The sequence below is a fragment of the Sorghum bicolor genome, chromosome 6 (genome assembly GCF_000003195.3).
Source record: "Sorghum bicolor cultivar BTx623 chromosome 6, Sorghum_bicolor_NCBIv3, whole genome shotgun sequence".
NCBI classification, from domain to species: Eukaryota; Viridiplantae; Streptophyta; class Magnoliopsida; order Poales; family Poaceae; genus Sorghum; species Sorghum bicolor.
The window spans coordinates 49,591,739-49,616,220 of NC_012875.2; the positions used below are offsets into that span (position 1 = coordinate 49,591,739).

Genomic DNA, 24,482 nt, shown 5'->3' on the forward strand with positions numbered 1-24,482 from the left:
AGCTGCAATCCAGTGATTAGTGAGGCCTTGTTTACTTCCAAATTTTTTTGCAAAATAGGAATAGTAGCACTTTCGTTTGTATTTGACAAATATTATTAAATTATGAACTAACTAGACTCAAAATATTCGTCTCGTCAATTCCGACCAAACTATACAATTTGTTTTAATTTTCATCTATATTTAATACTCCATACATACGTCTAAAGATTCGATGTGACGGGAAATCTGAAAAATTTTGCAAAATTTTTCAGGAACTAAACAAGGCCTGAAGCTCTCTCCCACCTGCCCTCACTCTCCAGTCACCACCCGCCATCGCAGGCTGCTGACCTGCCGGCACGCGCGGCCCGCACGGGGCCCCACGTGCGGTTGCGCGCGCACCTGTCGCGCGGGCGGGCGGCCGCCCATGCCCGATCTGACGGCGGGCCGTGCTGGGCTGCTGGCAGCGATCGACGACCGAGATCCGCACCCGACGGTCCCGTGAGGCCGTGGCAGTTTGATAGTCGACGACGCTCGACGCGCTTTCAGTTGACCTGTAGTTCTCAGTGCAATTCCCCTCTTCTTCTTTTTTTCACCATCGGCGCCTTAATTTGGATTTAAAGAGTGCAGACCAACTACCTGCACGCTGCAAAAACGCGTCCCCCACGCTGCCGGCATCATGGTAGGGGACGGTCCGGTGTATGTTTCTCACCTGTTTGTCCTGTTCCTTCAGATAGAAAACGTAAATGATGTGCCAAGCCCAACCGCGGCTGCAGGATCTCAATTTTTCTTAGGCCTTGTTTACTTCCCGAAAAATTTTGCAAAATTTTTCACATTCCCCGTCACATCGAATCTTTAGACGCATGCATGAAGTATTAAATATAAACGAAAATAAAAACTAATTGCACAGTTTGGTCGAAATTGACGAGACGAATCTTTTGAGCCTAGTTAGTCCATGATTGGACAATATTTGTCAAATACAAACGAAAATGCTACAGTGTCTATTTCCCAAAATTTTTCGGAACTAAACAAGGCCTTAGGCCTTGTTTAGTTCTCAAAAAATTTTGCAAAATTTTTCAGATTCCCCGTCACATCGAATCTTTAGACACATGCATAAAGTATTAAATATAGACAAAAATAAAAACTAATTGCACAGTTTGGTCGAAATTGACGAGATAAATCTTTTAAGCCTAGTTAGTCCATGATTGGACAATATTTGTCAAATACAAACGAAAGAGCTACAATATCAATTTTGCAAAATATTTTAGAACTAAACAAGGCCTTACCGTTTCCATTTGGAGACGTGAGGAGATGATGAACAATTTAAATTAGCCTACAGGTGGGCTGATAGCTACATACGAATAGTGCATTTCAAGTTGAAATTGCTTCCGCGAATCTTTTTTTAGCTGAATCGTGGAATCGAGGGGCTTATAGCATTTCCAATGCTTTTTTTTAAAGGAATTTCCACTGGTCTTTTGGTTGCAACAAATGAACGTGGCTGCAAGTCTTTAAGTAGTGAAGAACAGAATTGTCGGTTGTGTTGTGTGATCAGGTTTTGCTTTGAAAAAATAAAGTCAGGTAGGGCAAATAGCTGTGTTTTTTTTTTCTTTATCTTGGCGCCCCCCATGTATATGTTTGGTTCAGCGAATTTCAACGTGGCATCAAGTATGAGGAAATATTCACAGCATATACTTCTACGCCTATCAAAGAAACAAGTAGCAGAGTTTGCTTAAGAGACAAAGACAAATAAAAGGACAAAAAAAAGATAAGTATAAGCATGGTGTTCCCTGAAGTTTTGTCTTCTAGATAGTCATAAAAATGGGGTCTCACGTCTCAGAAAAGGCATGCCACATGCCTTTTTCTCCGGAAATATATATAATCTACATGATTATATATGCTTTCGTAGCAAAACAAGATTGTGGCAAAAGTACAATAGTAGTACATCCATCATAAGTCAGACAAAAGGAGCGCAAACAGTTGAAGGCTTCCCGTCTGTTTTATTGTGGGTTTTCACATGAAACTTTTATCTTCCTCTTCGTCCTCTAAAGAACTGCAAAATGCAATACCCCTTACATCCCGGCGAATAAGAGTCAAACATGTCGTGTTTACACCGTTTTTGTGGGTATACAGCGTCTACGAGATATCATAATAGACTTCTACGTTTATTTATCACAAAAGTCAACTCTTGATGTGGAAACAAAAAAATGATTCCTGCTGCATCGCCTCTTCTGACACACATCCAGGTAAAGTCTAGTGATCCCTTTCTGTAAGAAACAGATTAGAGTTGAACAAGCTGAAATTTTGTGATATAAATACAACCATGGTCCATACTCCATGGCCCATGGGAAAGCTTTGCTTGTAGTTGTAGCACACCACCGGCCAGAAGGCAAATACAGTGACAAGCCCACACGGTGTCGTCCACCATGCTGTCATCGTCCTCCCCTCTCGTTAAGCTCCCTCTCCTGCCGCGCGGCCTCCTCTCTTACCTCCCCACATCCATCCTCCCGAGTGGCCGCGAGAGCACTGCCACGCCCGCCGCCGCCAACGCACCCTCCACGCCGCCTTCTTCTCCCAAGAAGATGTCGTCATCGTCCGCACAGCAGCAGCAGCAAGCGGGGAACGGGGGCAGCAGCAAGAAGGCGGACTCGGCGGAGCTGGCGCGCGTGTTCGAGCTGTTCGACAAGAACGGAGACGGCCGCATCACGCGGGAGGAGCTGGCGGAGTCCCTAGGCAAGCTGGGCATGTCCGTGCCGGGCGACGAGCTGGCGTCCATGATCGCGCGCATCGACGCCAACGGCGACGGGTGCGTGGACGTGGAGGAGTTCGGGGAGCTCTACCGAGCCATCATGGCCGGCGACAGCAGCGCCAACGGCGCCGGGAAGGAGGGGGAAGCTGGTGGCGAGGAGGAGGACGACGAGGACATGCGGGAGGCGTTCCGGGTGTTCGACGCCAACGGCGACGGGTACATCACCGTGGACGAGCTCGCCGCGGTGCTGTCGTCGCTGGGCCTGAAGCAGGGCCGCACCGCGGAGGAGTGCCGGCGCATGATCGGCCACGTCGACCGCGACGGCGACGGCAGGGTCGACTTCCACGAGTTCCGCCAGATGATGCGCGCCGGCGGGCTCGCCTCGCTCGGGTGACCGTGACCGTCGTCGTCGTCCTGCTGCACCTGGCGACCTGGCTATGCAGCGCCGCGCGCTGCATCTTCATGCTTGATTCGTACTAGAACCTGTAGATATTGCTTTGGAGTGGAGGGGAGCTCACGTAACCACGCTGTTCCACCTCCCTTCTTTTGTTGCTTTGTTCGTTAGAGTTGATTGATGGGCTTGCTAATTAGCTAGTACTATTTGTGTTGGTTGTTGCTCGTAAGAATTGCTCGGGGACAAGGTTATTTGCCCCTGTTTTATTCAGGTCTTCCTTCTATCAAAGCAAAGACTGCATGCATGGGCCATGATCATGAGCAAGAATTATGCATTCTGAACATATCGTCAGAATCTTGCTGATACCTGTTAGCACGCTACTGGATTCGAAAGAGTAGGGACAAGTAATGATAATAATAACTTGAGAAAAACGCCACTGTTCCATCCAAGAACAGTTGACTTGTCCGATCATCCATCCATTCTTTTTTTCCTCTCAAGCAACACGCTCGCTACTTGGATAGCTTACGCTTGTGATGTGCACGATGCCATGCCACCCACAAGCAACGGGTTTGGCATCTCCAGTTTCAACGGAGCGAGACAGAGATAGTCACCGAATGAGCACCGACATCCCGTTCCCCTCGAAAAAGCTCGGTTTGTCCCCGCGGGCCATACGATACAGTGGCGGTGGAGTGGAATCACTGGGATCCGAACCAGAAAGCGACGAGATCCTCCCTAATCCCCTGACCGAAAAACCATGCCCTGGGCTCCCGGCGCGCGGCGGCAGCGTACAATCCACGCTCGTGCTCCGGGGCTGTGATTCTGCGATCCAGCGCGCACCCGCCGTCCGGTTCGGCTGCGGCGCCCGTCCCGTCCATCCCCCACGGCCTCGCGGCACCGGCCTGTCGACACCAAGCACCCACAACGGGGACCGCAAGCCGGCCGGCCGTGCGAAACCAACCACAACTAACCGTCCGCGCGCGGGGGGCATGCCAATGCCATGTGAGCGGTTAGCTATGTTACACGGTACGGGTACGGGTATCCGATACAATACGTATCGGATACGCGGATACGCACTTTCTCAAAACAAAACCCACTAAAATAGTGTATCCGAGTATCCGTATCCGTGTATCCAACGAGTATCGGATACGGATACGTCACCCTCTTTGGAGTATCCGTGTAACATAGGCAGTTAGCCCCGCGCGCGCCCTGCCCACATGCCCACGCCACGGCCCGCGCGACGCGATGAATGTCTCCAGCGCGCGCACTGGCCGCGCGGCTCGCGCGACCTTCGCCACCAGGCGGCGCGTCGGGACGGGCCGCGCGGCGAAGGAGGGTGGCGGTCCGGCCGAGTGAAGACAAGAATTGCGTAACTTTTGTGCTCTGGATCAATTTGGAGCCGTGACAGCACTTGACTTGGTCCCCCGGATGCCCCAGCGAGCCGGACCGTTTGAACTAGGGTGCCGCGCGTCAACTTTTTGATGGAGCAGCGGTGGACCGGTGGCCGCCGGCGACCGTCGGACATGCCGCTGCAGAATCCGTCTCCTGGTTGACCACCCTCCGGATTGGTCTGTGTGAGACTGATGCGCGAGAGCTCCCTCAGACGCGACGAATGCGTCTTTCCAGCCCGCTCTGGTACTGCCCGATTCGTCAGCGGCGCGAGTGTCCTCTGAGTCAAGGCTCGTTACAAGGACGTTTACATTGACTCCACTTTCATGAATCATGAGAACATTTCAGCTTTCAGGTGTATGACCACGACAAGGTTTCAACTCCCTGGTTTACCCGTTTCAAAGGTCAGGCTTCAATCGGTGACTTCCCAAAAGTCTTGGGTGGACTGAGCTAGCGAGCGCATCATTTTGCTTGTCCATTTGTCAACGTCAAGGCATTAGCAGAACTAAACAAGGGCCTTGTTTAGTTCACCCCAAAAAGCAAAAAGTTTTCAAGATTCCCCGTCACATCGAATCTTGTGGCACATGCATGAAGTATTAAATATAGACGAAAGCAAAAACTAATTACACAGTTTAGCTGGAAATCGCGAGACGAATCTTTTGATCCTAGTTAGTCCATAATTGGATAATATTTGTCACAAACAAACGAAAATGCTACAGTACCTAAATCCAAAATCTTTTCGGAACTAAACAAGGCCAAGGCCTAGAAGCGTTTCCATTTCCCCCAGCTGTATGACCTGGGCCTTCTGGTAAAACGAGCTGCCGTGTAGCGCAGGCCAGCAGTCAAGTGATCTGCTTTGCACGACTTAGGCATTGTTTCACCCCAAAAACCAAAAAGATTTCAAGATTCTCTGTCATATCGAATCTTTCGGCATAAACATTAAATATAGACGAAAATAAAAACTAATTGTACAGTTTAACTGTAAATCACGAGACGAATCTTTTGATCCTAATTAGTCTATAATTGAACAATATTTGCCACAAATAAACGAAAGTGCTACAGTAGCGAAATCCAAAATCTTTTCACATCTAAACAAGGCCTTAAAATCTAGGGCGCTCCGATGTCCTGTCACGCCTTGCCTGTCTCTCCAGACGTGATCCCCTGTTTTCATTAACTGCCGCTCAGTGTACTGGAGCCGTCGTCAAAGGGATCGATCACTCAACATGTGGATCCTCTAATCCAACGCTCAGAGATTGAGCTAGTCAGTCATCACATTTTAATTACTTATTATCCGTTTGTCAATTTCTCCCATCACTCTTCATTCAAGGCCTATTTGGAAAGCCTTAGGCCCTGTTTAGATTGAGGATGAAAAATTTTTGGGTATCACATCAGATATGTCGAAAGGATGTCGGGAGAGGTTTTTGAAACTAATAAAAAAACAAATTACATGACTCGTTTGGAAACTGCAAGACAAATCTATTAAGCATAATTAATCTGTCATTAGCACATGTAGGTTTCTGTAGCACTTAAGGCTAATCATAAACTAACTAGGTTTAAAAGATTCGTCTCGTGATTTTCAACCAAACTGTGTAATTAGTTTATTTTTTATCTATATTTAATATTTCATGCATATGTTCAAAGATTTAATGGGATGGATAAAAATTTTTGTGGAGAACTATAGAACGGCATAAATCGAGTCCCAAACCCCGCCACATGTGGTACCAAGCCCACACGGGGCGAGCTCCCCTGCTAAAGTTACAGTTGGCAGATCACGGATCATCATGGATCACTATCCAAACCCTGTCCCACGTGGGAGAAAAAAAATCATTGGTTGAGACACGGAACGAATCTCCCTCCCTCTCGTGGCCTCGCGGGCATTCGCATACTGCACGGGGCACGGCCCTCGCCCTTGCATCGTTGCCGCTAGCAAGCGTGGACGGCATGACCTTGGGCCTCTCCTGTGGATGAACCCGAAGGGGATAGAGTGGCCCCCGTGGGTCAAACACACCCCCGTGTGGGTCACATACTCACATCTCCCATGGTTTGGTTCCCAGAAACGCCAAATGAGGCCTCAACTTTTTTAGAAACTCTTGGTCTAGTTTAGTTCACGATTTTTTTAAAAAAATTTAGCTAATGTAGTATTTTTGTTTTATTTGGTAATTAATGTTCAATCATGAATTAATTAGATTCAAAAAATTTATCTCGTAAATTATATATAAACTGTAAAATTAGTTATTATATATAAAACATTCTATATATACGTTTAATAAATTAATGTGAAAGGATGAAAAGAAAATTTTTAGAAACCAAACGGGCCTCAGTCAAATGAAAGCAGTTTACCAGTGTCTCTTGCTCCTACCAAACGAGAAACGGAAATAGAGTCGGCCCAGGCCGTCCTCCTCAGGCCTCAGTTGATCCTCCTCCGGAGGAAGCCCACAAAGAGCGTCCCTTCCTTCTACACCGGCATGGGTGGCTGGGCCTGTAGCCAGCCGCCGGCGCTTTTTTTGCACGGCCTACACGCCTGAGGGAGCCCGAGGCGTCGTCCCCGTCACCCAGAAGCCGCTCCTGCAGAATTCTCGTGCCGCAATGCGCCAGCTAAAGATGTGCAACGGGCCGGCACGGCCCGACACGGCACGGGCCCGTGCTAGGCACGGCCCGTTAAGGCACAGGCCCGCATGGCCCGCGTGCCGCCGTGCCGTGCCGACACAGGACACCGTGCCTAGCTGACGGCCCAGGCACGGTCCGTGGGCCGTTTTTCGTGCCGTGCCAGCCCGTTTGGCACGCGGCCCAGCAAGCCTTCGGGTCAGCCCGCAGCCCACACCACTATTTTGACAAAAGCAGCTTGAATGTCAAATTTTAAAATACCAGATTTGATCACAGGAAACACAGATAGAGCAAATAAACAAGATGTACCCAAAATGAACTCCATGAGTTGTCTGCAATGCCGCCTCATTAAAAACCTTTTTAGGTAAAACTCACACCTCGTGAGATAAAACCATAGAAAGGAAAAGAGTACGGCCAGCTCATGGAAATATTCAATCATCAAAGTTTCAAGTATCAAAGTTATTACAAGCCAACATTCAAATGTTTTTAATGTCTCTCATCTCACTGCCTAAATCATCTTAGGTCTTTGAAGCCTCTGTTACTTCGGCATCTTCATCAAGGAACTGGTTCTTCATGTAGTCTTCTAACTCTTTGTCCACCACAGTGTGCTGTCCATGCTCCTCGCCAAGCTCCCAGTCCTTGGTGCAGATCAGCATCTCCACAGTGTCGGCGCCCAAACGCCGTCGTCGCTCCTCAATCACCCTGCCAGAGAGACTAAAAGTAGACTCCGAAGAAGTAGTTGATACAGGAACAGTCATAATGTCTTTAGCCAATAGACAGAGAACTGTAAAGGTCAGTTTATGCTCATGCCACCAGTTGAGAACATCAAAATCATCATCATAGGTAGTGTTGGCAATGGGTAAATCCCCATCGGGTATGAACTCTCCAGACCCATCCCCGTGACAACAATATGACACCATGGGTATCCCCATATAGAGTGATGGGTGGGGGAATTTTCCCAGACCCATACCCGGGTGGGTAGATTAGACCCAGCGGGTCACCCATACCCGCCAAATATCAGCAATTCACAAGCACCAGTCACGTAGTAGCAATTCACAAGCATCGTCATATAGCCATTCACAAACATCGTCACATAGCCACCTCACCATATACCTAGCAAATACCAACATAATAATTTCTGCTGCAACCACTAGTCACAACCACCATAATAGTTCATTGTCCATACAAATCACGTAGTAGAGAGTAGTACTTTGCTAGCACTACATAGGGTTTCAGTGTATGGGCTGCCGGTGGACTGGTGGCTGGTGGGGTTCTTTAGTTTTGGACTGGGTATTTTTCACCCATGGGTAAATGGGTATGGGGACTACTAGAACGTCCCCATACCCGCGTACCCAATGGGTGAAAGGTTTGCTCCGTTTGTGTACCCATGGGTACTGGTTTCACTCCATATTGGTACCCTAATAGAGTAAATACCCATCGGGTCGCGGGTCGCGGGCCCCCATTGACATCTTTAATCATAGGCAACAACATAGTCACTGTCAAGGTAAGCAGTGAGCTCAGATATGCCAGCAGATGAAATAGATGAAAATGATGAACCATTTGGAATAGATGTTCCAGAAGAAACTGATCCTCCAAAAATCCTGCCCCATGCCTGTTTGCTCTTACCTGTCAGGCCAGATGGATGTGTAGTCCTAGCTGGCCTAGCTGCACCAAATCTAGATTCATACTTGTCATACAGTGCATGCAACTCAGATTTAACCTCAGCAAGATAAGCAATGTAACTGATATTGTTACACTGAGAAAGCAAGTCAAGCACATTTTGCAAACCTCTGATCTTAGCCCTTGGGTCCAGAACAAATGCAAAAGAATATAACAAGGGTATTTTTTTCCAGTACTTAAGAAATTTAGTTTTCATTGGCACAACAACATCACCAAGCTGGTTATCATTTTCATAATTTTCTAGGTGGGTAGCAATCTCAAGAATGTGATGCAGTACTAGTGGACTAGTGGGGTAGTACACACCAGAAAGTGCAACAGTTGAATCATAGAACAATTCAAAAAACTCCAATATCTTTTCAGCAATGTACCAGTGTTGTTCACTCAAGAGTGCATATCCAGATTGAGAGTTAATGAAAGCAGAAAAGACAAATCTATATGGCATCAGATGTTTAAGCATAAGATATGTGGAGTTCCATCTAACATCCATGTCCAAACAAAATTTACGTGGCCTGATATCCTTAGCAAGACAGTAGTTCTTGAATTGAGCAACACGATGATTAGATGAATTTAGAAAATTAATTGCAGTTCTAAAAACTTCTATGTAAGGTTTAAGCCTTTTCAAGCTAGATTTGACAATCAAATTAATTATGTGGCAAGCACAGCGCTGATGCACAACCTGATATATTTTTTTAGGAGGATCCCTAGGATCAACATCATAGCCCAAGTAACCATCAAGCATAGGTGTCGAACTACTCATAGCAGTTGTATTAGCAGAAGCATTATCAAGGCTAACAACAAACACTTTGTCAATTAGGCCCCAATCTCTAAGCACACAAGAGATAACTTCAGCAATGTTAATACCACTGTGAGTCACTTCAATCAATTTAAAACCAATGACAAATTTTTTAAGTTTCCAATCATTAGTTATATAGTGTGCAACAACAGTTATGTAATCTTTCTTAGAATTTCCAGACCAAATATCAGATGTCAAACAAACAGAGCTCACATCAGGAAATACTTCATTTTTAAGGTGCATCATTTTCTCATTAAAAATCTTAGACAGGTCTCTAGAAGTGGTATATCTAGACACTCTCTTATATCTAGGATTGTGAGCACGCTGGATATACTCATCCCAAGCATTATTATCAGCAACAGAAATAGGCAGATCTAGTCTAGCTATCAAACGACAAAGCTCAATCCTAGCAACTTCAGGTGAATACTCCCAATTTCTATAAGATCCATCAGGGTTTAAAGCAAGCCTAGTTTGAATCATACTAGCATGATCAGATTTCTTTTGGCATGATGTATGATGGCGTTTTAAGTGACCAGTTCCATTAGCAGAAGTAGCAGACAAACGAGACTTACAGAGTTTGCAAACAGCAAAACAACGGTCCTCACCATCAACAGTATCATGAACTTCATCGTAGTTTTCCCAGACAGGAGATCTACGCTTATTGTTGCTGGCAGATGATGCAAGAGAAGCAGCGTCGCTAAGAGAAGGGGCAGTAGAAGCAGGAGCACTAGGCGCTGCCACTGCAGGAGTGCCGGGCGCTGCAACTGCAGGAGCGCCGGACGCTGCCACTGCAGGAGCGCCGGACGCTGCCACTGCACGAGCACCAGCCGCATTGCCACGGCCACGGCCACGGCCACGGCCGCGGCCACGTCCAGCACCAGTCGCAGCAGAAGCACGACCAGCACCAGAGGTAGCCGATGGCACTGCACCGAACAAAAGGTCAGCGACATCGGTCATGTCGTCCTCGTCTTCTCCGGGCATCCCACAATCCCTGAGCTCATCGGCCAAGGTTGGCAAGTACGAGTAGTGAAAGCCCTAGTTTGGTTTTGGATAATTGATGAAACCCTAGTACTAACCTCTATACTAAGTGTGTGTAGACTTAATGAGGTTGGTACATGCCAAGTGATGGAGCAAGTAATGATCATGGTGATGATGGTGATGACCACAAGATGATCGAGTGCTCAACTTGGAAAAGAATAAAGAGAAAAACAAAACCCTTTGGAGATCAAGGCAAAGGTATTGCTTAGGGTTTTGGTTTTGGTGATCAAGACACCATAGAGGGTGTGATCACATTTAGGATAGATAGCCGTACTATAAAGAGGAGAATTCTTTGGCTAAGCGGTTATCAAGTGCCACTAGGTGTCATTGTTCATGAGCATGCATTTAGAACCTAGTGAGCTAACTTAACTCCTTCAAAGAAAATGTTTGCGAAAATGCTAACACACGTGCACATGTTGGTTTACACGTTGTGGTGTTGGCACACTTTGAGAAGGAGGTGGAGTTTGAAGGGTAGAGAGAGGATGAGTTCCTCTCTCCCTCCCGCCGAGCTTGCGAGGCGGGATTCGGCGCTTTTCGAGAAAATGAAGTGCATATTTTCTTTTGCGCCGGAGGGAAATTTGGAGTAGTCGCGGGAGTGTTTCTCGCTGAGAAAACACTCATCGGACGCTGGCTTCTGGAGCACCGGACGCTGCGTCTGAGCGTCCGGTGCAGACAGTGCCTGGCCCAGTTAGGGTAAGGCACCGGACGATAGGCACCGGACGCTAGGTTGAGCGTCCGATGGTGCGCGTCCGGTGTGCGGGCGTTTTGGGACCCTCTCTGCGCATGGGTCCGGTGAGCACCGGACGCTAAGGGTGCGTCCGGTGGCCCTGCAAGTTTGCGGAGCTCTCTGCGCACGGGTCCGATGTTCAAACGTCCGGTGCTCTGCAGGTTACCGTTAGACTCTGACACGCGGCTGACGTAGGAGCACCGGACGCAGGTGTTGAGCATCCGGTGCCCCTTTAAGAGCGTCCGGTGACCCTGTATTTCGACCAGTGAAAGAGCCAACGGCTCTATTTGTTTGAGGGGCTATAAATACGTGTTTGGTCGGCTTGGGGCTCACACTCTTGGCATTCTAACATACTTGACATCCTTGTGAGCCTAAGCAAACACCTTCCACTCATCTCCTTTATAGATTAAACATATTTGTGAGATTGGGAGTAATTCCAAGTGCATTTGCTTGAGTGATTGCATCTAGTGGCACTTGGGGATCGATTTGGCTACGGTTTTCTTGTTACTCTTGGTGGTTGCCGCCACCTAGATGGCTTGGAGCAGCGGAGGAGCTTTGGCACGAGTTGGTGATTGTTCGTGGCCATCTTCCGGTGATTGTGAGAGGTTTGTGCCTACCTCGGCGGAGAGCCAAAGGCAACATTAGTGGATTGATCGTGTCATTGAGCTACCTCACTTGTGGGTAGGTTCTTGTGGTGTCCTAGTGAGGACGAGGTTCGTGCTACACCTCTTAGCCACCAAACCACCAAGTGTTGGTTGACACAACGGGGACGTAGCGTGCTGGCAAGCACGTGAACCTCGAGAGAAAAATTGGTGTCTCAATTGTGTTTGATTGGCATTCTCCCGGTGCTTGATTGTTTATATTGGTGATTGGTTCATCCCCTACACGGCGGTATAAATATCTTATCCTATCCTTTACTTACTGCAAACTAGTGTAATTAGTTTAGTTGCTTACTTTGCCTTGTGTAGCTTAGTTCTCTTGTGTAACTTGTAGAGACTTAGTTCTTGTGTGCATAGTGATCATAGCAACTAGAATTGTTGGGTAGGTGGCTTGCAAACACCCCTTTAAAGCTAGAGCAAAAAGCTTCGCTTTGTTATTTACTAACTCTTTGCTCTAGTGAGTTTGTAGAATTTTTAAATAGGCTATTCACCCCCTCTCTAGCCATATTAGGACCTTTCAAGTAGCCGTCCTCACCATCGTTGTTCGCCATGGCCACCACTCGGCACCGTTCCTCAACGCCTCCGGCGGCACCAGCTTCACGCCGACGACCTGCGAACAGAGAAACGGTAGGTTAGAATGTTAGATGGATGGATCTAGGGTTTAGTAAAGCGAGCGGTCGAGCTTACCTGCTCGGAGACGGAGCCCGGCGCCGAAGAAATGGAGGAGACGAGCGGGAGAGACAGAGAACAGTGCAAGACGAACGAGGATCTTGTAGATCCGGCGGTGGAGAACTCGCCGGAGAGCAGGAAGACGACCGGTGGCCGGTGGGGAGCGGCGTCGTAGGCGGAGATTAGGGTTTGGAGCAGGGTGCGGAGAAGCGGCGCCGAATGAGATTAGGGTTAGGGCATCCCCTCCCCCGGTCGCGGCCCTCGGCTTATATACGGCACGGGCCGCTAACGGGCCGACCGTTGTTTGCGGGCCGTGTCGTGCCGCCCGCCGTGCCGAGGCATCGGCCCAGACACGGCCTGCTACGTGCCGCGGGCCGGCGTACGCCCGTTTCCAACCGTGCCGGGCCGTGCTCGGACCAGACAGGGGCTGTGCCTCGGGCCCACGGCCTGCATGCACATCTTTAGCGCCAGCCAATGCCCCCGCACGCTCGCGCCGCCCAGTGCAGGAGCCCCCACGCGGTCGGCGTCGGCGTCGGAGGTACTCTCGCCTCCCCACCGGCGGCTTAGCGCCTAGAGCTTCCGCACGCTTCGGCCCAAGGCGCGGACGTGGTTTCTCTATCACTCTCTCGCTCCCTACTTCGTGCGCCCTGCTGGCCCGGTGATGGCCAGCCGTCTCTTCCTTCTCCGGCGGCACACAAGGTTGTGGCGGCGACAGGAACCACGGTCTCGCTCGCTTTGCCCATCGTCTTACGGTGGGAGCTTGGCGTCTTCCCATGGGACGCTGGAGCTGCTCGCGCATCTGCCAAACTCACCATCGTAAGAGTCAGACAAACCCCATTGATCCTCCTCCCTTGATTATTACTTTATTAAGTGGTCGATGCAAATTTAGTGAGGTGATGATGAAGATTTTACTGCATCTAGACTCTGCTTTCTATTGCTCCTGTGCCGTTGGTCTGAGAAGAAATGATAGAGCCTCACGGGGCATAGTTGCATCAAGTGTTTGTTGAAATGCCGGAGAGAGGAACCTTCGAACACAGCCTATTGTTTTCAGCCGCGTTTTTACATTTGTTGTCTATACTTTATTTGTCTGTGCGCACCCATACCTATGAGCACATTCTGATTCTTAGCGGTGGACCAGTTCACTATTGAAACAATTCCACAATTCTGCAGTTTTCTTGTTTTGCATGTTCTGATTCTGTTCTAGTTATACTTTCCACAAGGTTTTCAACCGAGATGCTGGGTTCTTCAGTTGGTTGCAAAGTTGTAACATTCAAGCCTACCATTGTATTCATACAAGTCGGTCAGTCAATAGTGGAAATCAGGCTACTGCAGGGCCTCAACAAAATCCAGGAGTGTCTGTACCAGTTGATGAATCTAGTGAACTAAAACCCAAGAGGAAAAAACTGAAAGGAAGGAGGGCAGTAACAAGATTTTTGAAATCCTTGAGATGGAAAAAGAAAAAGGAGATTCAAAGAATGACTGCAGAGGAGAAGATTTTGTACAAACTGAAGCTAGTAAGTTGCATTGCCGTTCCCTCCATACCTCTCAATTTGATTTGGTAACAGTGATTCTTTAAAATAAAGAATTGAAGTTTACTTAGGTTCACCTGAGATATCCAACGTTCCTATTCATCCCTTGGCATTTGTTGAACCTTCACTCTAGCAAGAAACTGCTTCTTATGTGTCTTTCGTTCATAATCACTCTATCCTGAATGTATTCTATGTTTTCTTTGATTTTCGATAAAGGCTCGAAAGAAGGAAGAGCGGCTTGTTGCAGCACTGAAAAAAATTGAACCAGAAGATCCATCAGAACCTACACATGATCCTGAGGTGCTTACACCTGAAGAGCACTTCTATTTCCTCAAGATGGGCCAAAAATGTAAAAATTATGTGCCTGTTGGAAGACGTGGAATTTACCAGGGAGTGATCTTGAACATGCACTTGCATTGGAAAAAGCATCAAACTCTCCAGGTAATTGTGAAAACATTCACACCAGAGGAGGTCAAGGAAATCGCCACTGAGTTAGCCAGACTAAGTGGTGGGATTGTGCTTGACATTCAAGATGGGAACACAATTATCATGTACAGAGGGAAAAACTATGCACAGCCACCACCAGAAATCATGTCTCCAAAAGTTTCACTCTCTAGGAAAAAGGTATGTCTTCTGGCATCGTAGTGCAAGGAAAAACATATCTACATCTTTACCATAGGATGCATGTTATAGTTGGGTACAAAACATTAGAACACCAGTAATAGGACAGTTCCAAGAAGTTCAAGCAATATGAGCCATGGTAAGGCTTTCCTAAATTTGTTGATTTGTTTCAACAGGTTATCTATCAATGTCACTGTATTACAGAATCGCAAACATATCTAGCCAATTTTATCTCGGTAGAGGCAAGGGTGTTTTGAGGTGTAAATTAATAATATACTAAAGCATAGACAAATAGTTGTTGTCCTTTTTTCTCCCTAAAAGCTATTTTGTTCATCATATTATTGTTTTGGAATTTTCAATTAGGCACTGGATAAATCCAAATATATGGAAAAGCTCAGAGCTCTTAGGCGGTACATTCCCAGGCTTGAGCAGGAGCTTGAAGATCTTCATGCGCAGATGAAGTTAGCTGGAGAGCATAAAGGACAAAGTGTAGGGAAACATATTGCTTCAATTTCACACGATACAAACAGTGTGCCAGCGAGAAAAGAACCTTGTAGTTCAGTTCACAGCAAAACCGTATCTGATCTCCTGTCAGGAAGTGTAGAGGGATCCAAGAGGTTAGAGGATGAAAGTTCTGAGGTTGAGGACGACTCAGCTTCGGAGTCTTTGTCATTTTCAGAGTCTGAGGATCTCTCTGACATTTTTGAGACAGAATCAGAGGAGCAGGAAGAGGACAAGAAGGATCACCCCCTGTATCTCGATAGGCTGGATAAGTTTCCCTCAGAAAAAAATGATAATGAACCAGATGATTTCGAGGAGCATCTACGGAAGATCGCTTCACTTTCAGATAAGACTGATTCACCTTCGAAAGAACTGAAAGTGTCAGAGCTCGATGAGATTGATAAAATCTTTCTGCGAGCTAGTTCATTGTTGAAGAAAAGGTGAAAAATTGGGATTTGTATATGATCTTCGTATTTATATGCACTGCAAAAAGTATATTGTGCAGTTTTAATGGCATCTTCAAAAAGAATTTACGATCGTCAGTGATAGGGCCAACCCTCATTATCGTTTTACGGCGATCATAATATAACTGGAATTCAGTGGGGTCATTTGAATTCGATAACTGATAGCCTTGATGTCATAGAGCAGATTTTCATGTTCATGCTTTTGTTGAAATTCCTTGTGTTAGCTGTAGCCCTCCATTGTAAGTGCTAATTCTCTAAAGCTTTGAAGATATGCGAGTATCCACTCATACAAAACCAGTATTGCTTCATTTGGTTCTCTTCATACAATATTTCTTTTACTGGAGCTAGATTGTGCGTAGTGCCGGTTGATCTCCCTGTATTGTTGTTAGCATAATATTTCAGGTTTGTAACCAGAAATTAGTTCATTTATAATTATAATGATGGCTTGTGATTGTGAAATAAACTGCGCACAGATTGTAAAAGAATAAATCATCAAATGTTCAGATCTTGGTGCTTCCAAATGATGTCGCCACATGGCATTTTTATTCCATTGGCAACATGTCTGTTAATCAACGTATTTGTCAATTTGACCGTGGTATTTGTCAATTTGACCATGTTCAGGCGACAAATATGTTCAGCTGATGCAAGCTTGATATGCCATGCTGAAGAAGAATGGTAAGCATCTGATAGAATGGTACGTAGGCTGAAGAACATCTGTACCAAGTGAATTTATCTCATACATCAAACCGGTCTCATTTATCAGGCTGAAAGTATGGCCCTGCCTTATAATTACAGTACATATGTCCAGTAAGCGTCAGTGCATCTCATGATGGCATACATACATATTTTGCATACATACACACATCACATGACAGGAGAATCATGCAAAGATCTCTCATCTCAGCCAAGATCAGGAACGATGAAGTAGTCCTCGTCGTCCTCAGGCACCTCCATCCGTGGCTTCTTGCTCTGGCGCGCTACTCCGTTCGTCTTGTAGAACCCGGCGTTGCTCGCTGGCTGCGGCGAGGCGAACAACTCGGGGACCTCCGCCGTAGTGGTTTTAGCGGGCGAATGGGCGTGGAACAGGTCGATGTCCGCGAACCACTCCAGCTCCTTGAACCCAAGAGGCGAGTCTTTCTGCAACAGCAAACACAAAACAGATGAAAAACTGGTTGATTTCTAGTTCTTGCTGTCAATCAACAACAAGAAGAACCCAAAAAAAAAAAGTTTTGGATGGTTAGGTCCTTGCCTTGTCGCTGGATTCGTAGTCGGACAGCTGCAGGAGGTCCTCGACAGCCCAACCGGACGGTGGCAGGAACGGCGACGACGGCACCTCCTGCGGCAGCGTGTCCTTGACCGTCGTCGTTGTCTTGGTGGCCCCGGCAGCTGGCGCGCTGACGACGGCCGCGGGCTTGGAGCTGCCCTTGGGCGGCGCCGGCGGCGGGAGGCCCTCAGCGCCGGCGCCGGCGCCGCAGACGGAGCTGAAGCCGACGCGGATGCCGGTGGCGAGGTAGCGCTGGTGGTTGCCGGAGAGCGTGCCGGGGACGTGGATGGGCTCGTCGCAGTCGCGGCAGAAGAGCGCCCTGTCCTCGACGCAGAAGATGAAGGCCGGCTTCTCCTGGCAGACGTCGCAGCGCGGGAGGCTGCTGGCGCTGGCGGCGGTGGCGTCGCCGAGCGCGAGCGGGAGCCGCTGGTGCTTGCTGGCGAGCTTGTTGGCGGCGTGGATCTCGACGTCGCAGCGCGCGCACAGCGCCGCCTCGTCGGCGCAGCACACCACCGTGGCTGCCGCGGCCTCGCACGCGTCGCACTGGATCCTCATGCCGCCCCCGCCCCTCTCCTACTCCTCGGCCTCAGGCGGCACACCCTGAGTCCCCACCCAACCCAGCTCTCAGGCCTCACGTAATCCGGAGCTTCCCGCTCGAGACAGGCAGGCCAGTAACCACCTAAAAAAATCAGCACGGCAACGAGAGCAAAGCAGCGAGCAAGTGCCGTGGTTGGCGCGTATAAATCGCGCAGCGTGCGTCACGCCCCGCCCCAACCCCGTTCCGGCCCGGCACGCGGTGGGTGTGGGCGGAGGGACCCGGACAAGCCGGACGGGGGTGGCTGTGTGGACGAGAGGCGCTCTCGGCTCCGCCGGTGGCTTGGCGGCTTCCGCTGCAAGCGGGGAATTATCTCCTCGGGACCGCGGGCGCGAGATTTTGATTTGATCGGCTGATGTGTGGCCCTGTGGGGATGGGCGAGACGATCTTTTCCGTGGAATTGGAGACGAGGAAATTGTGGCCACTTGCAAAGTTGCAGCTTGCACTTGCACGCGAGCGAGCGGGACAGACGGTACCGGTAGCGGCAGCGACCCGGTTCTCCGTTTCGGTTGGGGATTTTCTGTCCATGTGCATGCATGGTCCGCCGGTGTACCTGGTACGGCGTGGCCGTCGACAGGGGAAAATCCGTACGCGCCACACGTTTGAGATATGTGTCATAGTGTCCACACGTGAGTGCAACAGCTCAGCTTTATGAACACACTTCGAGCTGGTTCGATTTCGCTCGTGAATTGGAGATAGAAAAAGGATTGAAGGGGATTAAACTACTGTAACTCAAGTCTTACTCATCCTTCTATGACCCTTTTCGCTTTTGTTATAAGCGTAGGCCGAGAGCTGCGCTTGTTCGTATTAAGGTAGGAATAGTTTAAACTTACACGAGACGAGTCAATTAAAGGCTTCGCTACCAAGGCTAAGCAGGCTTAGATTACACCACGTTTATACAACGCCCAAACGCAATAGACTACTCGAAACTACTCGAGTGTCTCACGTCTGCTACCAACTACAAGTTGGCTTGCTATTTGATTTTATTGAACAGATCCTTTCTTTAGATCTATTTTTTTATTTGGATGTTGTAACACTTTCATTTATATTTGATAATTATTATCCAACCATAGACTAAATAGGTCCAAAAGATTTGTCTCGCAAATTACATATAAATTGTACAATTAATTATTTTTTATCTATATTTAATGCTCCATGTATATGCCATAAGATTCGATGCCTCAAAATCTAAAATTTTTTTAAGATTCTCCATCATATCAAATCTTGCTTCACATGCATGAAGTATTAAATATAGATAAAAAATAACTAATTGCACAGTTTGTCTGTAATTTGCGAGACGAATCTTTTGAGCCTAGTTAGTCCATGGTTGGACTATAATTGTCAAATACAAAACGAAAGTGTTACGGTGTCAAAATCCAAAAACTTTTTTATCTAAACCAGGCCTAACACAACCATCGACTCTCCTCAGAAGAGTCTGAGTATTGTACTCCTTCCAAATCTCCTGTGACAAGCGTGAAGCCGTGAACAAAGTGTCAAAGCCATTTCTTAGCGATTCTGTAGCCGATTCCTGATGTGAAACCATTAGTCTAACAAGGAGATTGTCAAATCTAAAGCAGTTACATAAATTTGCAGTTTGTCGAAGATGACCTCCCAAATCTCTTTTGTGAATGAACAAAGCATGAAGATATGATCCATTGTGTCAACCTCTTGATTACAAAAGAGGCAAGTGGTGTGCAACTCTAGTCCATGCCTAGCCCTTCAAACCACAGTGCAATGTTACTCTAAAGACCCTTTTGATCCATTTATTTTGGAGGAATTAAAATCTATTTAATGAACTACTAGTCTATTTGGCTTGGAATTTGATATTCTAAAACTCTCCAAAGTTCACAAGTAAGCATTTCTTAAATTCATAGGTTGAAAGATGGAAATTGATTCTACGGACCACCATGATATATATGTTTCTACTCAGCAACTTCACAAAAATGCAACACATAAGTATCTCCCTCATATGGCCAACACTACTACACAAATATATTCCACATACAACTATATACTAGTACACATTCTGTTTTAGGCGGCGCCTCTATTTTGAGATTTGAGGCGGGCACAACTCCCCCCCCCCTCCATTAAGCCTGGCGTGGCTAGCCCCACTCGGCCGCATGAAAGGCCCGCCTCCATTAGCTTAACTGATTTGTGCCAAAAATATGATTATTAGCATAATGTACTAGGGATCCAAACAAGGCCTTAGGGATGTCCAAGTTTTCCGAATTAGCTTGTAACCATGAAAGGACTCTACACCTTGATGAAGATTAAGTACATCGATCTTGCCAAGTACAGTTTGTTCGCAGTCCACTTTCAGTTCTGAGTGGCGGACATAGGCCCTAGGTTGGCCGTGCTGCAACCGGGTCCTTGACCGAACAGCCAATGGTAGATCATCTAAATAATGAAAGATTAGAGCTCTAATAGTCTAGTTGTGGCACTTTCATGTATCTCATCTCAGGTCATAGGGATATTGGATCTGCCCTTTAACTTCTAGTCAAAGATAGACTGATTGTAGTACATCCTAGAGGTGCATATACTCCACAATTGCCTAGACCAATAGTCCTCTTGTGCTTCCTCTTACCCAATGTCCCTTCCTCTTACCCAATGCCCCTAGGAGGTGTAGGTGAACTCTCCCATTTTCGACTATGTTTTTTGTTAGGTAGAGGCTAGAAGCCATTTTCAAGTTTTGTGATGTATTGTTCTTGGAACCTTAGTCAAGTCTCTTTCATTATCGAAAGAAGACTCATAAGCAAAATGGTGTCTATTAAAATTGTACATATGAATTTTACTTGTAGGATGTGTAGACTAATATAAGAAAAATATAGCTAAGAAAAACACAAATAATTATATGCACATATATAGGATCAAACAACCCCTGTTTTGTAGTCTAGATTTTAACAAAATATAATTTCAAATATAGCTTTTTTTATAATCTATGGTGTATCTAAACAACACCTAACAAGGACTGAAGAGTCGTCTAAGACAAGAAGAAGAAGAAGAAGAAGAAGAAGAAGAAGGCCTTGTTTAGTTGCACCCAAAAAATATTTTTTTAAAGATTTTTCGTCACACCGAGTGGAACATTAAATATAGATAAAAAGTAACTAAATATATAATTTATCTGTAATTTGCGAGATGCATATTTTAAACCTAATTAATTTATAATTTAAAAATAATTATTAAATACAAACGAAAATATCACGGTATCTAAATCCAATCCAAAGATCTAAACAGGGCCGAAGAAGAAAATATCTTGATAGCGCGAATCAGGACCTGTGTCATGTAACGTTTGGGGATATATGTGGCTATGGAGAGCTGATATTTTCTGATGGATAGCCATTCCATTTGGCAGAACCTGCTTTGCTTCGAAAGAAAATAAATGGCTGAACCTGCCGCGGGCCAGAACACGTGTGTGTTCCAAGGCGGAGAGTACTTCGATCTCAGCCATGCCCCCACGATATTTTGGCACCATGAGGGCTTGAAGTAGAGAGTTGACAGCTTGAGATGCATTGCATATCGCTAACGCTAAGACCTTAGCAACAGAGGAAGAAAATTTCCGCGTAGCATGCAGAAGTAAACAAAAGAAAAATACTTTGGCCTTGTTTACTTCCAAAAAAATTATAAATTTTTTAAGATTTTCTGTTACATAAAATCTTGCAGCACATACATAAAACATTAAATATAGATAAAAAATATCTAATTGTATAATTTGTCTGTAATTTGCGAGACGAATTTTTTGAACCTAATTAGTTTATAATTGGATAATATTTATCAAATATAAATAAAAAATACTATCATTTTCATTTTATAAAAAAGAATTACAACTAAACAAGACCTTTATTATGGGTCGGATTCTTCACAGCTGGGGAACCACGACGCAGTGCGTGATATTGTACAGTGGAGTGTGCAAGTATGCTCACGCACACACAGTAGCATGTATCGCGGCCTCCCGAGCATTTGGGACTTGTTTAGTTCGCAAAATTTTTTGTTTTTGGATACTGTAGCATTTCGTTTTTATTTGACAAATATTGTCTAATCATGGAGTAACTAGGCTCAAAAGATTCATCTCACAAATTACAGGTAAACTGTGCAGTTAGTTTTTATTTTCGTCTATATTTAATGCTCCATACATGCGACCAAAGATTCGATGTGACGGGAAATCTTGAAAATTTTTGCGAACTAAACAAGGCCTTGATCCTGGCCCCAGCAGGCTGCAGGCCTACCGAAATCGGAGGCTTGACAGCGCTGCTTGGCCGAGCTGCGGTGAGGATGAAACCAAAACAGGCCCTATAAGCATGACCGCACGGTGACGGAAGCACGGAACAGGGATCAGCAGAAGTCGAGCACCGAAACAGGATGGCCAAGGCGCTACCCATTCGTCGACCTGATTTTTAGAGTCGGGGATCCTGTAGGCGCCTGCGCCTCCATTTGTCGCCGCGCCTACGGTCGGGCGTTCGAACGGGGATCTGCAGTCTGGAGAGGCCGTAACGGTTTTTTTTTTTTACAAGAAGCAACACTTTACTATTAGCAGCAGTATGCTGCAATAGAAGGAACGGCGTCCCGAGATACACTGTCTAGTGCCAGCTTCAGCGGGCACTTGTCTTCATGGACAGGATTTTTACACTCAAATTCTAAGATACAGGCCTTGTTTAGTTCACCCTGAAAACCAAAAAGTTTTCAAGATTCTCCGTCACATCAAATATTATGGCACATACATGAAACATTAAATATAGACGAAAACAAAAACTAATTACACAGTTTAGCTGTAAATCACGAGACAAATCTTTTGATCCTAGTTAGTCCATGATTGGATAATATTTATCACAAACAAACGAAAGTGCTACAGTACCGAAAACTTTTCACTTTTAGAAACTAAACAAGGCCACAATTAATGAGAGAAACATTATTTGCTGATCTAGCTAATGCATGAGACCCCGCCGCGGCGCTGCTGCAGCTCATGCCCGCGGCACCCATGGCCTACGCGGTCGTCGTTGACTCTGGCGCCGTCGATAGCCCTGACGTGCCCAGCTACCAGCCGCACATGTACGGCCGCCTCGACCCGCCCGCGCTCATCCCGCTCAAGATGCAGGAGGTCGAGCTCCGCGTCGACTGCGCCGCCGCCAGCTGCGCCACCACCGAGGTCGCCCTGCGCGCGCACTGGTGGGTGCACTGCATCACGCGCAGCCACGCCTGCCACTACCGCATCGTCGTGCCCATGGGAGTGTAGACCTCGCCTGGAGGCTCCGCGTTTCACCCGGAGGTTCCACGTCTCCAGCAGCACCTGCACGCAGCCAGGGCGGCCGGCGGCGCGCGGGCGGGGCGTCGGAGCAGGCGGCGCGGCGGGCGGGGCGCCGGAGCAGTCTGCGCAGATTTTGGGTGTTGGGCTAGAGTTGCAATAGATTTTGGGTCTCTATTTTTTGCAGGCCAGCATGCAAATGAAAAAAGTAGAGGTCCAATTTGCATGCTATGCTGGAGTTACTCTTAGGGCTTGATGAGAATTTGAAACCATAATAATATGCTGATCCTCCATCTCTGCTCCCCCTTTACACCAGCGCTTAAATTTGACACGTTAGCGTTTCATTTAGGTTTTGTTCGTTTGCTCCTATTTTTTTAACACATATCACATCAAATATTTGCATATATGTATGGAGTATTAAATATAGACTATTTACGAAATTAACGAATTTTTAAAGCTTAGTTAGTCTATGATTGAATAATAATTATTTAATAAAATGAAAATGTTAAAATATCTATTAAACTTTAACACCTTTAACCAATGTATTAGTTTTGAATATCCTATTCGAAATCTGGCATGAATATCTGCCATCATAATAATGCGTAACTCCAGTGAGAACGGGTCAACAGACCCTCGATGAAAAATAAAGGGGGGGAGAGAGAAGGTGCGGGATTGTTTTCTTGTCACCGGCACGGTTCGTCCGGTGCACAGTGCACTATTGATTTTGATTTTGATTCATGATGATGAATGATGAGTTGGACTCGGAAACAGTCGCTGTTGGGGGCCTGCTGCTGCCGATCAAAATTGTGGCCGCCGTTGCTTCGTCCCGCAGATGTAGGGCGAGCCCCATAACGCATGGGACCCCCAAAGTTAGGTCCGCTCTCGGTCGCAGTCCATGAATGTAGCACAGTTGCATCGGTACAGAAATTAAACGTTGCATTGTTTTGATTAAACTTCGCATCTAACACCGTACCAGACTGAGAAATTAAACGAGTTTTGTACGTATATACAATGCAGACATGCAGTGGCCGTGGCAAAGCCCAATCGTAGTGGGCTTCCGCTCTCAGTACAAGGTTGTGCGAGCGAGGCCCGTCAGAACAAGTGTTTTCTATCCTCAACTTCGGCCTGGTTTAGTTCCGAAAAGTGAAAAGTTTTCGGTATTATAGCACTTTCGTTTGTTTGTGACAAATATTATCCAATCATGGACTAACTAGAATCAAAAGATTCGTCTCTTGATTTACAGCTAAACTGTGTAATTAATTTTTATTTTCGTCTATATTTAATGTTTCATGCACGTGCCACAAGATTCGATGTGACGGGGAATCTTAAAAACTTTTTAGTTTTCAGGGTGAACTAAATTCCTCTGTACTTTTCATGGAATTACTACTCCCTCTACCACCCCCTAGCCACCAAAAAAATATTATCTTAGATTTGGAGTAAAATAGATTTATAAAGATTAGTATCTAACATTTGTATGCATATCTGAATAGATTTATTATAAATTGTATTGATTATTCATCTAATGATATTTATCACGTATCATAAATATCCATATTTTTTACATGTTTAGTTGAAAGAGATGCACGAATGATCGTTCCGA

The 24,482-nt window shown here is 46.4% G+C and overlaps 4 protein-coding genes across 5 annotated transcripts; 2 read left to right on the plus strand and 2 right to left on the minus strand.

Moving 5' to 3' along the window:
* On the plus strand, positions 2,301-3,427 carry LOC8073712 (probable calcium-binding protein CML22). Its single transcript, XM_002446675.2, has one exon. It carries the CDS (start codon positions 2,400-2,402, stop codon positions 3,114-3,116), a length of 717 nt encoding a protein of 238 aa, XP_002446720.1. The 5' UTR covers positions 2,301-2,399; the 3' UTR covers positions 3,117-3,427.
* Positions 8,578-10,560, minus strand: LOC110436494 (zinc finger BED domain-containing protein RICESLEEPER 2-like). Its single transcript, XM_021463616.1, has one exon. It carries the CDS (start codon positions 10,558-10,560, stop codon positions 8,578-8,580), a length of 1,983 nt encoding a protein of 660 aa, XP_021319291.1.
* LOC8073713 (uncharacterized CRM domain-containing protein At3g25440, chloroplastic) lies at positions 13,153-16,095 on the plus strand. 2 transcript variants are annotated; one of them, XM_002446676.2, is made up of 4 exons: positions 13,153-13,488; positions 13,877-14,186; positions 14,418-14,825; positions 15,186-16,095. In XM_002446676.2, the coding sequence occupies exons 1-4, from the start codon at positions 13,334-13,336 to the stop codon at positions 15,765-15,767; spliced, it is 1,455 nt and encodes a 484-aa protein (XP_002446721.1). In that variant the 5' UTR covers positions 13,153-13,333; the 3' UTR covers positions 15,768-16,095. The 2 variants fall into 2 exon arrangements, with proteins under 2 accessions (XP_002446721.1, XP_021319089.1); XM_021463414.1 differs by having other exon boundaries at positions 13,240-13,488; positions 13,893-14,186.
* LOC8073714 (B-box zinc finger protein 24) lies at positions 16,503-17,925 on the minus strand. Its single transcript, XM_002448058.2, has 2 exons — positions 17,037-17,925; positions 16,503-16,924 (listed from the first exon to the last, which is right to left on the minus strand). The coding sequence occupies exons 1-2, from the start codon at positions 17,604-17,606 to the stop codon at positions 16,688-16,690; spliced, it is 807 nt and encodes a 268-aa protein (XP_002448103.1). The 5' UTR covers positions 17,607-17,925; the 3' UTR covers positions 16,503-16,687.

Bases quoted from the DNA above. Each gene is read 5' to 3' on its own strand.
- LOC8073714 (XM_002448058.2), bottom strand. From the start codon at position 17,606: ATGAGGATCCAGTGCGACGCGTGCGAGGCCGCGGCAGCCACGGTGGTG. The intron at 16,925-17,036 runs GCAAGGACCTAA...TTGCTGTTGCAG, and splicing joins ACTACGAATCCAGCGACAAG to AAAGACTCGCCTCTTGGGTT.
- LOC110436494 (XM_021463616.1), bottom strand. From the start codon at position 10,560: ATGCCCGGAGAAGACGAGGACGACATGACCGATGTCGCTGACCTTTTG.
- LOC8073712 (XM_002446675.2), top strand. From the start codon at position 2,400: ATGCTGTCATCGTCCTCCCCTCTCGTTAAGCTCCCTCTCCTGCCGCGC.
- LOC8073713 (XM_002446676.2), top strand. From the start codon at position 13,334: ATGGCCAGCCGTCTCTTCCTTCTCCGGCGGCACACAAGGTTGTGGCGG. The intron at 14,187-14,417 runs GTAAGTTGCATT...TTTTCGATAAAG, and splicing joins TTTTGTACAAACTGAAGCTA to GCTCGAAAGAAGGAAGAGCG. The intron at 14,826-15,185 runs GTATGTCTTCTG...ATTTTCAATTAG, and splicing joins TTTCACTCTCTAGGAAAAAG to GCACTGGATAAATCCAAATA.